Below are 12,888 nucleotides of genomic sequence, written 5' to 3' on the forward strand. Positions count from 1 at the left end.
ATGCCCTTTGGATTGAAGAATGCATCTGCCACATTCAAAAGACTCATGAACAAAGTTGTGGCTGGGTTAACAAACTGTGCAGTCTATTTGGTCGATGTAGTGAACTTTACTAAATCCTGGAAAGATCACATGGTGCCGTTGGCAGAGCTCTTTGAATGACTACGAGAAGCAAAACTGGTGATAAACTTAAAACAAAACTGAATTCGCGAAAGCAAAGCTGACATTCTTGGGCCATAACATCAGCCATGGAAGGTTGACCACACAGAATGCAAAGGTGAAGGCCATCAAGGAATTTCCAATGACCAACCTCGAAGAAAGAGGTGCTTTGATTCTTAGGACTCAGCGGATTCATTTCGAAGTTTGTTCCAAACATCAGCAAAGTAGTGGCACCATTAACCGATTTGCTGAAGAACACAGTTTCAGTGGACAGAACATTGCTAGGATGTATTCATCCATTTGAAATCAATATTAACCACCAAACTAGTTTTAGCTACACCAAACTTTTCAAAACCTTCTAAAGTCGCCATCGATGCTAGTGACATAGGAATTGGATCTGTACTCCTATAGGAAGATGAGAATGGGATTGAACGGCCAGTTGGTTACTTTTCGAAGAAGTTCAACGTCCACCAGATGAAATACTCCACGATCAAAAAAGAATTATCGAGTTTGGTACTGGCCTTACAACATTTTAATGTTTATGTCACGAACAATGTGTCGGAGACGGTTGTGTACATGGATCACGATCCACATACATTCTTAGAACGCTTTAAAGACAAGAATATGAGAATATTTCATTGGAGTCTTATGTTGCAGACTTCTAATTTAAAAACCGTATATGTTGCAGGTTGTAAGAAGGTAATCACAAATGCATTATCGCGAATTTAACTGATAAAGTTTGGATGAGAGTTGGATTTATTTAATTTTTTTTATATATTGTGATATGGAAAGAAGTTATGGTGAGATTAGATTATCGGTACGTTAGGGTAATGTGTTTAAAGAATAGAAAAAAAAAGCCACCTTTTCATTGTGATGGCTCATTTTTTCTTAAAGGCGGAGGTGTTATGAAGATGTGGGTGTATTGTACCTTAAAAACTACCCTGACAGCACCAAGTGTTCTGAACAAGATACAATGTAACCTTTTGGTCCAGCAGCCAGAGTTGCTGGTTGTCTGGAGACAAAAACAAACTGATTGGCTTAATTCAAATTTAACTTGCACCGCCAAAAAAAACGCAACTCATATCAAGTCTGAATTTAGTATATTGACAATATTAAAAGCTAATGACACAATCTGATGCTTTGGGGCTGTAAGATTGGGAAAAATTGAACAGTTGGGGTAGAAGTGCCAAAAAAACCAACAGACGTAGACTGCTAGTCAGAACTGTCTGAGAGATACCTGCCTCAAGAAGGCGTTGCATAGAGAAAAGCAACAACACTGACCGGGAATGCAAATCTACAAAGAGAGGATTTGACAACTGGCTGGTTTTGAAATTTGAATTTTTCAGTAAATCTTAATTAGGGATTTTATCAGACTAGTATTATCGATGGGAAAGTAAAAGATAGGTTAGAGGAAGGAGTTGTAAATAGCAGAGAAAGCTATAGCTCGAGTTCATTAGATGGGTCGGTGTTTGTACAATGTGTGCAGGAGGGTTTCCTGACACAATATGTCGACAGGCCAACAAGAGGGGAGGCTATATTGGATTTGGTTCTAGGTAATGAACCAGGCCAGGTGTTAGACTTGGAGGTAGGTGAGCACTTCGGGGACAGTGACCACAACTCGGTGACTTTTACTTTAGTGATGGAGAGGGATAATCGTGTGCCGCAGGGCAAGAGCTATAGCTGGGGGCAGGGAAATTATGATGCAGTGAGGCATGACTTAGGATGTGTGGATTGGAAAAACAGGCTTCAAGAGAAGAACACTAATGAGATGTGGGGAGTGTTCAAGGAGCAGCTACTGCGTGTCCTCGATAGGTATGTACCAGTCAGGCATGGTGTAAAGGGCCTTGTGAGGCAGCCGTGGTTTAGTAAGGAATTGGAGTCCCTTGTGAAAGGGAAGAAGGCGGCATATGTAAAGATGAGGCGTGAAGGTTCAGTAGGGGCGATTGAGTGTTATAAGGTAGCCAGGAAGGAGCTAAAGAGGGAGCTAAGAGAAGCGAGAAGGGGACATGAAAAGTCTTTAGCTGGTAGGATTAGGGAAAACCCAAAGGCTTTCTATAGGTATGTCAAGAATAAAAGGATGACTAGGGTAGGTATCGGTCCAGTCAAGGATAGTAGTGGGAAGTTGTGTGTGGAGGCGGAGGAGATTGGAGAGACATTAAATCAGTACTTTTCCTCAGTATTCACTCAGGAACAGGACACTGTTGCTGATGTGAATATGGAATCACAAATAATTAGAATGGATGCCCTGGAAATATGCAGGGAAGAGGTTTTGGGAATATTGGAAAGGATGAATATAGATAAGTCTCCTGGGCCTGATGGCATTTACCCCAGGATCCTATGGGAAGCTAGGGAGGAGATAGCAGAGCCATTGGCCTGGATTTTTATGTCGTCGTTGTCAACAGGAATAGTACCAGAGGACTGGAGGATAGCGAATGTGGTCCCATTGTTCAAGAAAGGGAGTAGGGATAGCCCTAGCAACTATAGGCCAGTGAGTCTGACTTCAGTGGTGGGCAAAGTCTTAGAGAGAATGGTAAGGGATAAGATTTATGAACATCTGGGTAGGAATAACGTGATCAGGGATAGCCAGCATGGTTTTGTGAAGGGCAGGTCGTGCCTCACAAACCTTATTGAGTTCTTTGAGAAGGTGACCAAGGAAGTGGATGAGGGTAAAGCAGTAGATGTTGTGTATATGGATTTTAGTAAGGCGTTCGATAAGGTTCCCCATGGTAGGCTAATGCTAAAACTTCGGAGGTATGGCATTGAGGATACATTAGAGGTTTGGATTAGGAATTGGCTGGCTGGAAGGAGACAGAGGGTAGTAGTTGATGGATTATGTTCATCTTGGAGCGCAGTTACTAGCGGTGTACCACAAGGATCTGTTTTGGGACCATTGCTTTTTGTTATCTTTATAAATGATCTAGAGGAAGGACTTGAAAGCTGGGTAAGCAAGTTTGCGGATGACACAAAAGTCGGTGGAGTTGTGGATAGTGAGGAAGGAAGTGGTAGGTTACAGCGGGATATAGATAAGTTGCAGAGCTGGGCGGAAATGTGGCAAATGGAATTCAATGTAGCTAAGTGCGAAGTCGTTCACTTTGGTAGGAATAACAAGATGATGGATTACTGGGCTAATGGTAGGCTACTTGGTAGTGTGGATGAGCAGAGGGATCTTGGTGTCCATGTACACAGATCTCTGAAAGTTGCCACCCAGGTAAATAGTGCTGTGAGGAAGGCATATGGTGTACTGGGCTTTATTGGCAGAGGAATTGAGTTCCGGAGTCCTGAGGTCATGTTGCAGTTGTATAAGACTCTGGTGCGGCCTCATCTGGAGTATTGTGTGCAGTTTTGGTCGCCATACTATAGGAAGGATGTGGAAGCTTTAGAACGAGTGCAGAGGAGGTTTACCAGGATGTTGCCTGGAATGGTAGGAAAATCTTATGAGGAAAGGCTGAGGCACTTGGGGCTGTTCTCATTGGAGAAGAGAAGGTTTAGGGGAGATCTGATAGAAGTGTATAAGATGATTAGGGGTTTAGATAGGTAGATACTAAGAACCGTTTACCGCTAATGGAGTCAGGGGTTACTAGGGGACATAGCTTTAAATTAAGGGGTGGTAGGTATAGGACAGATGTTAGGGGTAGATTCTTCACACAGCGGGTTGTGAGTTTATGGAATGCCCTGCCCGTATCAGTGGTGAACTCTCCTTCTTTATGGTCATTTAAGCGGGCATTGGATAGGCATTTGGAAGTTATTGGGCTAGTATAGGTTAGGTAGGATTCGGTCGGCGCAACATCGAGGGCCGAAGGGCCTGTACTGCGCTGTATCCTTCTATCTTCTATGTTCTATGTTCTAAATGAAAGTGTGGGATTGTGTTCAAATAACGTTCGAAATTGGTGAATGGCAAAAGTTGCCTCTTTATTCAGAAACCGTAAGACAGTTATGCTATTTGCAGTTTCTGAATATAAAGGCTACTTTTGCCACTCACTGATTTCAATTGTTATTTGAACACAATCCCACACTCATCTTTTTCTCTATTGAAATTCATCTGTCAGGTGTCTATTTGGCTAACTTGTCAATGTCCCTCTGCAGTTACTATTCACTATTCTCCCTAGCTTAGTATTATCTGCAACTTTAGAGATTTTTGCCCTTAATCATCTCTAAGTCGTTTATGTCAATCAGACAAAACAAGTGTCACACTGCTGGAACACCACTTTTGCCTTGTTTCCAGTCTGAGAAATGCACATCTATACTTACCCTTTGTGTCCTATCTGTTCGACAATTCGAATCAATGTTGCCAAGCCCCATCAATCACAAGCGTTTGTAAATTTGCTAACTAACCTGCCATGCGGCACTATATTAAATGCTTTCCCAAATTCAAATGTACTACATCCACAGCACTACCCTGATCCACTGCCTCAGCTACCTCTTCAAAGAAGAAATCAAACAAATGGAAAAGATAAGTCAGCAGAAGTCATAAGCAAAAAACATAACTCACTCTGTCAGGCCGGCTCTGCCTGCCAGGCATTTTTAGAATATCATCAACGTTTTTACTTTCTGGTTTCTTTTCAACACGTGGAGGAGGATGTGATGGATGTGGGGCTGAGGGTGGAATCCGTTCGTCAGAGTATCCTCGTCTTTCCCCTAAAATGTTTGGTAAGAGACATTTCATTAATACTGATATCAGATTATTAATTAAGATAAATGATTACAAAGACATGTGTGCAATTTTGTGAAAAGCAAAATGATTCTTCTCGCCAAAGTTGGGGCATGATAAAGAAAACTTCAATGCTGAACAATCAAGTACTCAGAATTAACAAAACTTAGAGGCACAAGTTTATGGAAAGGTAAGACCATATCTAGATTTAATATCATTTTGATTATCATCTGTGCAAAAATATACTGACAAAATATCATGCTCTTGTGGCACACTGGATATGACCCTACCCCTGGACTGGGAGATCCAGCTACAATAAAATCTCTGAACATCTTAATTTGAAATAGAAGTATCATGAAATTGGAAATAAAAATCGTATAATAAACTAACAGTGACCAGCCGAGTGTCACAGGATCAATGCTGGGCCTTGGCTTTTTACAACCTTTACTAATGACTTCAATTAACAGAGCGAGACTACGCTATCAAAGTTGATGATACAAATTATACCATGGAATGGCAAACTGTAGAAAAGACACAAAAAGCCATAAGACAAGTTACGTGAGTGGGCAACAAAACTGCTAAAGGATCATATTGTGAGGGAAAGTGAAATAATTTACCTTAGTCATAAGATTAGAAAAAAATTAATTATTTTTCAAAATGTGAAACTTTAAGTATTGACGTGCAGAGAGATGTAGAAGCATTTACCCATAGAATGCAGACAGTTAATATGTAGATATAGCACACCTTTTTTTTGACTATTTCATGCAATTCAGCCACTGCTGGCTGGGCAGCACTCATTGCCCTGGAGAATGTAGGGGTGAGCTACCTTCTTAAAACGCTGCAGTCCACATGGTGTAGATACACTCACAGGGTTGTTATAGAGGAAGCTCCAGATTATTGCTCCAGCAACAGTCCTTATAGTCAGTTTACGTTATGGGTTTGAAAGATGCTGTTGAAGTAATCTTGAGGATAAGCCGCAGCACAACATATATGCTTATGGTACACATTGCTACCATTTTACACTGTTAGCAGAGGCAGTGAATGCAGTGGCTGATGGGGTGTCAGTTAAGCACACAGATATTATCTTTGATACTGTTGGACTTCAAATGTCTTTGGAAGTGCACTCCGCCGTGAAAGTGGAAAATATTTCTTCACACTCCTCAGTTGTGCCTTGTAGATGGTGAACTGACTTTGGCTCATCAGATGAGTTACTTGCCAAAGAATTTCCAGCCATTGATCTGCTCTTGTAGCCACAATATTTATATGGCTGATCCAGTTCAGCTTCTGGTCAACAGTAGTCTCCAAGTTGTATTCACTGGAGCATCAGCCGTGGCAATGCCAATGAATGTCAAAGGGAAAACATCAGATTCTTTCTCATTGAAGATGGATTTTGCATGTCACTTGAAGGGCACAAATATTAGAAAGGGAAATGCTGTGTTTGCCAGGAGTTTGGAAATTCAAGGAGTCTTTCTATAATTGAACAAGGGCTTTGGTGAGATTCCATCTGGAGGAATGAGTGCAGCTTCAGTCTTCATATTTAAGGAAGGATAGATTTACATTTCGCCCTGGGACGATGGGGTTGACCTTAGATGGGAGGCCAAGTAATTTTAAAAAATTCATTGGATGTGGGTGTCACTATCTAGGCAAGCGTTTATTTTCCATCCCTAACTGCCTAGAGGGCAGTTAGGAGTCAGCCACATTGCTGAGGATCTGGAGTCACACGTAGGCCAAACTGGGTAAGAATAGCAGTTTCCCTTGCAAAAGGACATTAGTGAACCAGACGAGTTTTTCTGACAAGCGATAACAGTTTGACAATGATCATTAGACTCCACGCTGAATTTTTATTGAATTCATATTCCACAACTTGCTATGGTGGAAATTAAACCTGTGTCCCCAGAACATAACCCAAACTCTGGATTAATAGTCCAGTGACACCACTAGGCCACATGCCCATCATAAACACGAACAGGAATAGACTGCTCAGCCCTTCAAACCTACTTCACCGTTCAGTAGAATTATGGCTGGTCCGACGTTCCACTTTCCTGTAATTTCCATGACATGTGACTCCATGACTGATCTAGAATCTATCTCAGCCTTAAATATACATGAGTACTCTGCCACACAGGTCTATATGGCAAGGAATTCCAAAGGCCCTCAACTCTTCAAGAAATAATTACTTCTCATCTCAGTCTCAAAACTGGTTAGCCTTTGCTCATAAGACAATCCATCCATATTACAGATCATCCTAGTAAACCTTCTCTGAACTGTCTTCAATTAAATTATATCTTTCCTTAAATAAGTGAACCAAAACAGCTTATAGCATTCCAGATATGGTCTCACCAGCACCTTGTACTGTTTCTGTAGATACCCCTACTCTTTCAACCCCCTTTGAAATGAGAGCCAACATCCAATTCGCCTTCCTGCTGTAAGTGTGCGCTAGCTTTCTGTGTTTCATGTACAAGTATCCACAAGTCCTATTCTGTTGCAGTTGCCTGCAGTTTCTCTCAGATTAAATAAAATTCTGTTCTTTTGTTCTTCCTTCCAAAATCAAGAGATAGAGAATAATACATTTAAATTTGTGCATGATGCAAAAAGAGGTGGAATGGCAAACTTTAGGATGGACACAAAGGTTGCAAAGAGCCATAGACAGGTTAAGTATATGTGGGAACGTGTAATTAAAAGAAACTTTTAAGTGTCAATGTTCAGAGAGATTGGGGGCATTTGCCCAAGGCATACCAACAATTAACTTTACATTATATTTGATTTGTCAACTTTTTGTCCACTTACTTAAGCTCTCAATATCTCTCTTTAATCTGCTTATATCCCTCTCACAACCTGCTTTTCCATCTATTTTTGTGCTGTATACAAATATGGCTACAGTATTTTCACATTTTTTTCCAAGTCCTTATATATACTGTAAATAATTGTGGTCACCAACCTGAAAAAGAACCCTTTACCCTCACTCATGTTTCCTGCCCATTAGGCAATTCGCTTTCCATGTCAATATATTACCTCTAACTCCGTGGACTCTTAGGACTTAAACTTTTTTGTGTGGTACCTTGTTGAACACCTTCTGGAAGTCCAATTACAACACATCTATTGGTTTCCCTCTATCCACGCTGGTTAAGACTACTCAAAAAACTCGAATAAATTAGTCAGACACATCAGAGGTTTCATGAAGCTATGCTGTCTCTTTTTGATTAGACTCTGATTTTGCAACTGTTCTGGATTACTTCCTTAATAATTCATTCCAATATTTTTCCAAAGCAGATGATATGCTAATTGTCCTACAGTTAGCCATTTTTTTGGCCTCTTTCCCCTTTTTCAATGTAGATGTCACATTAGCAGTTTTCTAATCCTCTGGTAGCTACCTAGAATCCAACTATTTTTTTGGAAAATTACAACCAATGCATTCCTTGAGCCAATACTTAAGTTTAGAAGAATGAGAAATAATCTCATTGAAACATTCAAGATTCTGAAGGAGCTTGACAGAGTAGACACTAAAAGATTGTTTTCACTGGTTAGGAAACGTAGGAACATAGTCTCAGGATCATGGGCTGATCATTTAGGACTGAAGTGAGAAGATATTACTTCATTCAAAGGGTAGTAAAACCTGGGAAAACTCTCCCCCAGCTGTTGAGAGTGCATTTTAGGTTGGGCCAAACAAACATTTTGTCTCTTAAGAAATCAAGGGATAAAAGGTGTAAACAGAAAAGTCGAGATGAAGTCCATGCCTAACTTTGACTATACTGAATGGCAGAGCAGGTTTGACAGCCAATTTGGTCTGCTCCTGCTTCTATTTCTAGACGTTTTGTGAGTACAGAATGATCTGAATCTCTAAAATACAGTCGGTTATGAATAGGAATATGTGCTTTTTTTTCATTTCACCTCAACAGAGGACCATAAGAAAGAGAAATTAATCTTCAACCAAGACTAAAAATCAGTAATACCCCAACAGATTTACACTGAAGTTGCAGATGCCACGTTTATACATGAATGGCGAAAAAGCAGATGAAGACTTGCCTCCAGAATTTTGTCAAGATAACTTCTTTGATCTCAATGCACAGGAACCTCCAGCGTAATTCAATCTACCCACAATATTCAAATTTCCAATCATGCTACTCAGTTCAATTTACCAGCCTCTAATTCTCAGAGACTGCTAGCAATGGTGATATTGAACAATAATTTGATGTAGCTTGTATATAAATACCATCACAATTACCTGTTCCAATAAGCCAATACTCATTTCAATGCTGTGATGACCCAATTTGGCAAAACTATCAACAAGTAATCTGGCTGGCATCTAAATAGCTGTGTGAATGACATAAATTCAAATACCTCCAAAACCACCAGGTGGGTGATCAAATGGTGGTCGATCAGATAAACGATCAAACTGTGGTCTGTCAAAACCCCCTCGATTGAAGTGATCCTTATTGTCTGGATAGTTGTGATATCCACTTGAACGAGTGGGTGGGCCATGAGACATTCTGCAAGTGAAATCCACACACATAAAAGTTTACTTCTGACATTTACAGAGGAAAGAATCTTCCTTAATTTAAAGAACAAAAGAGAATCAGGCTTCTTGACAGAATGGGAACCAAAAAGCATATCCTCTCTCAGTCACTTGATTGGTTTGAGAGATGCCAACAAAATACCACTTTAAAAAACTATGATATAGAGGTTATTATTCACAATCAATAAAGATGAACATATATTAATGATACATTGTACACAGAAATGATATGGTTAAATAGTGCGTTATAGGTGTAACTGACAGCTATCTGAGGATGTCAGTTGGCTCAGGCTGAATGGCTATTCTTCATAAATTTTATTCACAGAATGTGGGTTAGGCTTGCAATTATTGCCATTCCCTTATTGTCCAGAAGTCCACATTATTGTGGGACTGGAGTCACACTTAGGCCAGACCAGCTAAGGATGACAGTTTATTTCCTTAAAAGTTATGAGTAAACCAGATGGGTTTTTCTGAAAATTGGCAATGGGTTCATGATCATTAGACCTTTAATTCCAGATTTTTAAAAATGATTTCAAATTCTATCATCTCAGGACGTTACCTCTAGAGTTATTACCTAGCCATAATACCACTAGGTCAATGCCTCTCCTGCTGGTTTGCAGGATGCCAACAATGTGGGTTCAATTCCTACAACAGCTGAGGTTACCATGAAGGACCCACCTTCTCCACTTCTTCAGTTGCCACAAGTGTTACGAAATCCAAGTTAAATCACCACAAGTCAACTTTATGGTCCATTAGGACTAGCTTTATGGTCCACTAGAACTATGATGACATTACAGCTGTTTGAACAAGACTTGGGAGGTTTGGTGTGGCATCTTGGCTGTTCCTGCAAACTCACTTGCTACAAATCACAAATACTTACTCATCACATTAATCTTGAGTTTACATTATGACATTTTAATTCAGGTCCAATGCTTACCTATCCTCACGCCCAAATCGCTCACGCTCAAATCCTTCCCTCTCATAATCTCCCATTGACCTGTCCCTGTATAGGTCACGCTCTCTATCATAGTCTCTTCGATCCAAGAATGAATCTCTTCTTTCCAAAAATTGATCTCGTTCCCCATAACGATCTCGAGGACCAAGAGAATCTAAATGGGAGAACATAATTCTGTGAAATCTGTAGACCATTTGATCCATTTATTTTTAGTGAATTCCTCAAGTTATTTTTAGTTGTAATTGGTGACTGATGACATCACCAGGACAAATGGTAAGATTTAGTAAGCTTGACTGCATGAAAGGAGACCATCATTAGTTGATCACTGCTTGTAGTTATGATAACGATAAAATTGTCAGCAAATGTTATCATGATTCTGACTATTTGAAATGGAAGAAACTTGTGAGTAATTATTACTATTAGTTACTACTTCATCAGAGTATCCCTTCCACACAGTCAGTGAAAAGGTTATAAGTTTTGAAAATCTATTTGCTTACAGGGCTTCTGAGAGAACATTTTCTTTTAGAGCCAACAAACTGGAGATGCGCACACACATAAGCATGCAATCAGTACTCAAATACTGGGAAACAAATGCATTCAGGCCTGTTATCATCAGTGAAGAAACAGTCACATTATAAGGGCACCATTTCTATTTTGTTTGCTCTTGTCTGGTACCAATCACTAAATAGTTGAATATTAGGAACCAAAGTGCTACTGGTTAATATTGTAGCTTGAATTATGCTGGACAATATTTTAAAGAGCCACAGGCATTATGACATTGAAGGATAACACACAAGACTACAAAAAAAACTCAATTCCATTTTATTTTCATCCAACATTCCCAAAATTTAATATCACTCTTAAAATAGATTTTTCAGAATTAAATGAAAAGGAAAACTTAACATAACTCTAAATGTACCCAAATAAACCGATTCATCTGAGTAATTCTTTTTCAAAATGAAACTTTTCAAATGAAATTACATTGAAAAACGTAATAACTAAATTAGAATGGATAATTACTCTTATATTTCATTACTTGTAAAATGCTTTGGGACGAAGTCATGAGAGGTATAACATAATTGCTTCTAAAATTTATATAAAAGGGAAGAGTTGCTAAAGTGAATGTTGGTCCCTTGGATATGAAACCAGAGAATTAATAACGGGCAACACAAAAATGGTAGAGATGCTAAATCAATACTGTGCCTCAGTTTTCATGGTGGAAGACAATAGTCCCATTCCTATTGGAACAGGCAAGTCACAGGCAATAGAAAGGGTAGAACTTAGAACAATCAACATCGATAGGGAAAAGGTACTCAGAAGAGCATTACGATTGAGGGCAGACAAGTCCCCTGGGCCTGATGGCCTACATTGTAGGATATTAAAGGAAGTGGCGGCAGAGATAGTGAACCCATTGGTTAAAATATTCCAAAATTCCCTGGACAGCGGAGAAATTCCAGTGGATTTCAAAACTATTAACGGAACACCCTTATTCAAAAAGGAAGGGAGGCAATATGTGGTAAATTACAGACCAGTTAAACATCTGTGTTGGCCAAGTGTTAGAATCAATTATCAAGGAAGCAATATCATGACATTTGGAAAGTCAAAATGCTATCCATCAGAGTCAGCAAGGTTTTACAAAGGGCAAATCATGTTTGACTAATTTGTTGGAGTTCTTCGAAGATGCAACAAGCAAAGTGGATAATGGGTCCTGTAGATATAACATATCTGAACTTCCAGAAGACGTCTGATAAGGGGCCGCACAAAAAATTAATTCACAATGTTAGATCATACGAGATTAGGGGTAATTTATTAGCCTAGATTGATGAGTGGCTGATGGACAGAAGACAGAGAGTTGGAATAAATGGGTATTTTTCTGGATGGAAAGAAGTAACTAGTGGGGTGCCACATGGTTTGGTCCTTGGGCCCCAGCTATTTACAATCTACTGTTATGGACTAGGCCAGACCACTCAAAACATTCTTAAGCAGGCAGCCCAGACCATAACTTTACAATTTGTTTCGGTGAGTGTACAGTGAAAATTACCTGGAGTAAGTTAGCTAGGTTGACTAGCAGGTTTTAAAACAGACAAAAATGTATTCACAAAAGTATGGAATGAAACATAAAGAACAGAATAAAGAACAGTCTATCCAAACTCGACTTTATTATGCTGTTCCGATTATGCACAACAGTCTCAATAAACAAACTCCCTTAAACACGGTAAAAATGAAACAAAGGCTTACAGGGTCAACGTTTGAAGGGTAGAAGGAGAGACAGTCTAGCAGCCTGTCCAGCTCCACAGCTGAACTCCCAAACTAGTTCTGGACTGAACTGCTCAGCCAGAGAGCTGGCCATGTCTCCTTGACTTATACAGTTTGCTTCGAAAAGGATAAATGCTTTGGCTTAGACTCATCTATTTATATATAAACAAAAAATCCTTTCATCTTTGTACCAAACCCAGCCGTTTCGGAGCCCAGGCTATTTATGACCCCTCTGAGAAAAACCAAGAACACAGTATCCTTGAGAAAAGGACCAGCTTTAGAAAAAAGGACCAGCTTTGTGACACTACGTTAACAGCTTAGATACAGGAAGAAAAGGCTCTAAAGCCAATTTTGCAGATG

The 12,888-nt window shown here is 39.7% G+C and overlaps 1 protein-coding gene across 4 annotated transcripts in view; it reads right to left on the reverse strand.

Annotated features, from left to right (window-relative positions):
- The window catches only part of ylpm1 (YLP motif containing 1), a 135,145-nt gene that overhangs the window by 55,389 nt on the left and 66,868 nt on the right, over positions 1-12,888 (reverse strand). For all 4 annotated transcript variants that reach the window (XM_060829394.1, XM_060829393.1, XM_060829391.1 and 1 more), the window contains 3 exons: positions 10,255-10,426; positions 9,143-9,291; positions 4,646-4,791 (listed from right to left, as the gene is read on the reverse strand). In XM_060829394.1, coding sequence (XP_060685377.1) covers positions 4,646-4,791; positions 9,143-9,291; positions 10,255-10,426 — 467 coding nt within the window. The remainder of the gene's footprint in view (positions 1-4,645; positions 4,792-9,142; positions 9,292-10,254; positions 10,427-12,888) is intronic.

Source organism: Hemiscyllium ocellatum, chromosome 8 (assembly GCF_020745735.1).
Source record: "Hemiscyllium ocellatum isolate sHemOce1 chromosome 8, sHemOce1.pat.X.cur, whole genome shotgun sequence".
NCBI lineage: Eukaryota > Metazoa > Chordata > Chondrichthyes > Orectolobiformes > Hemiscylliidae > Hemiscyllium > Hemiscyllium ocellatum.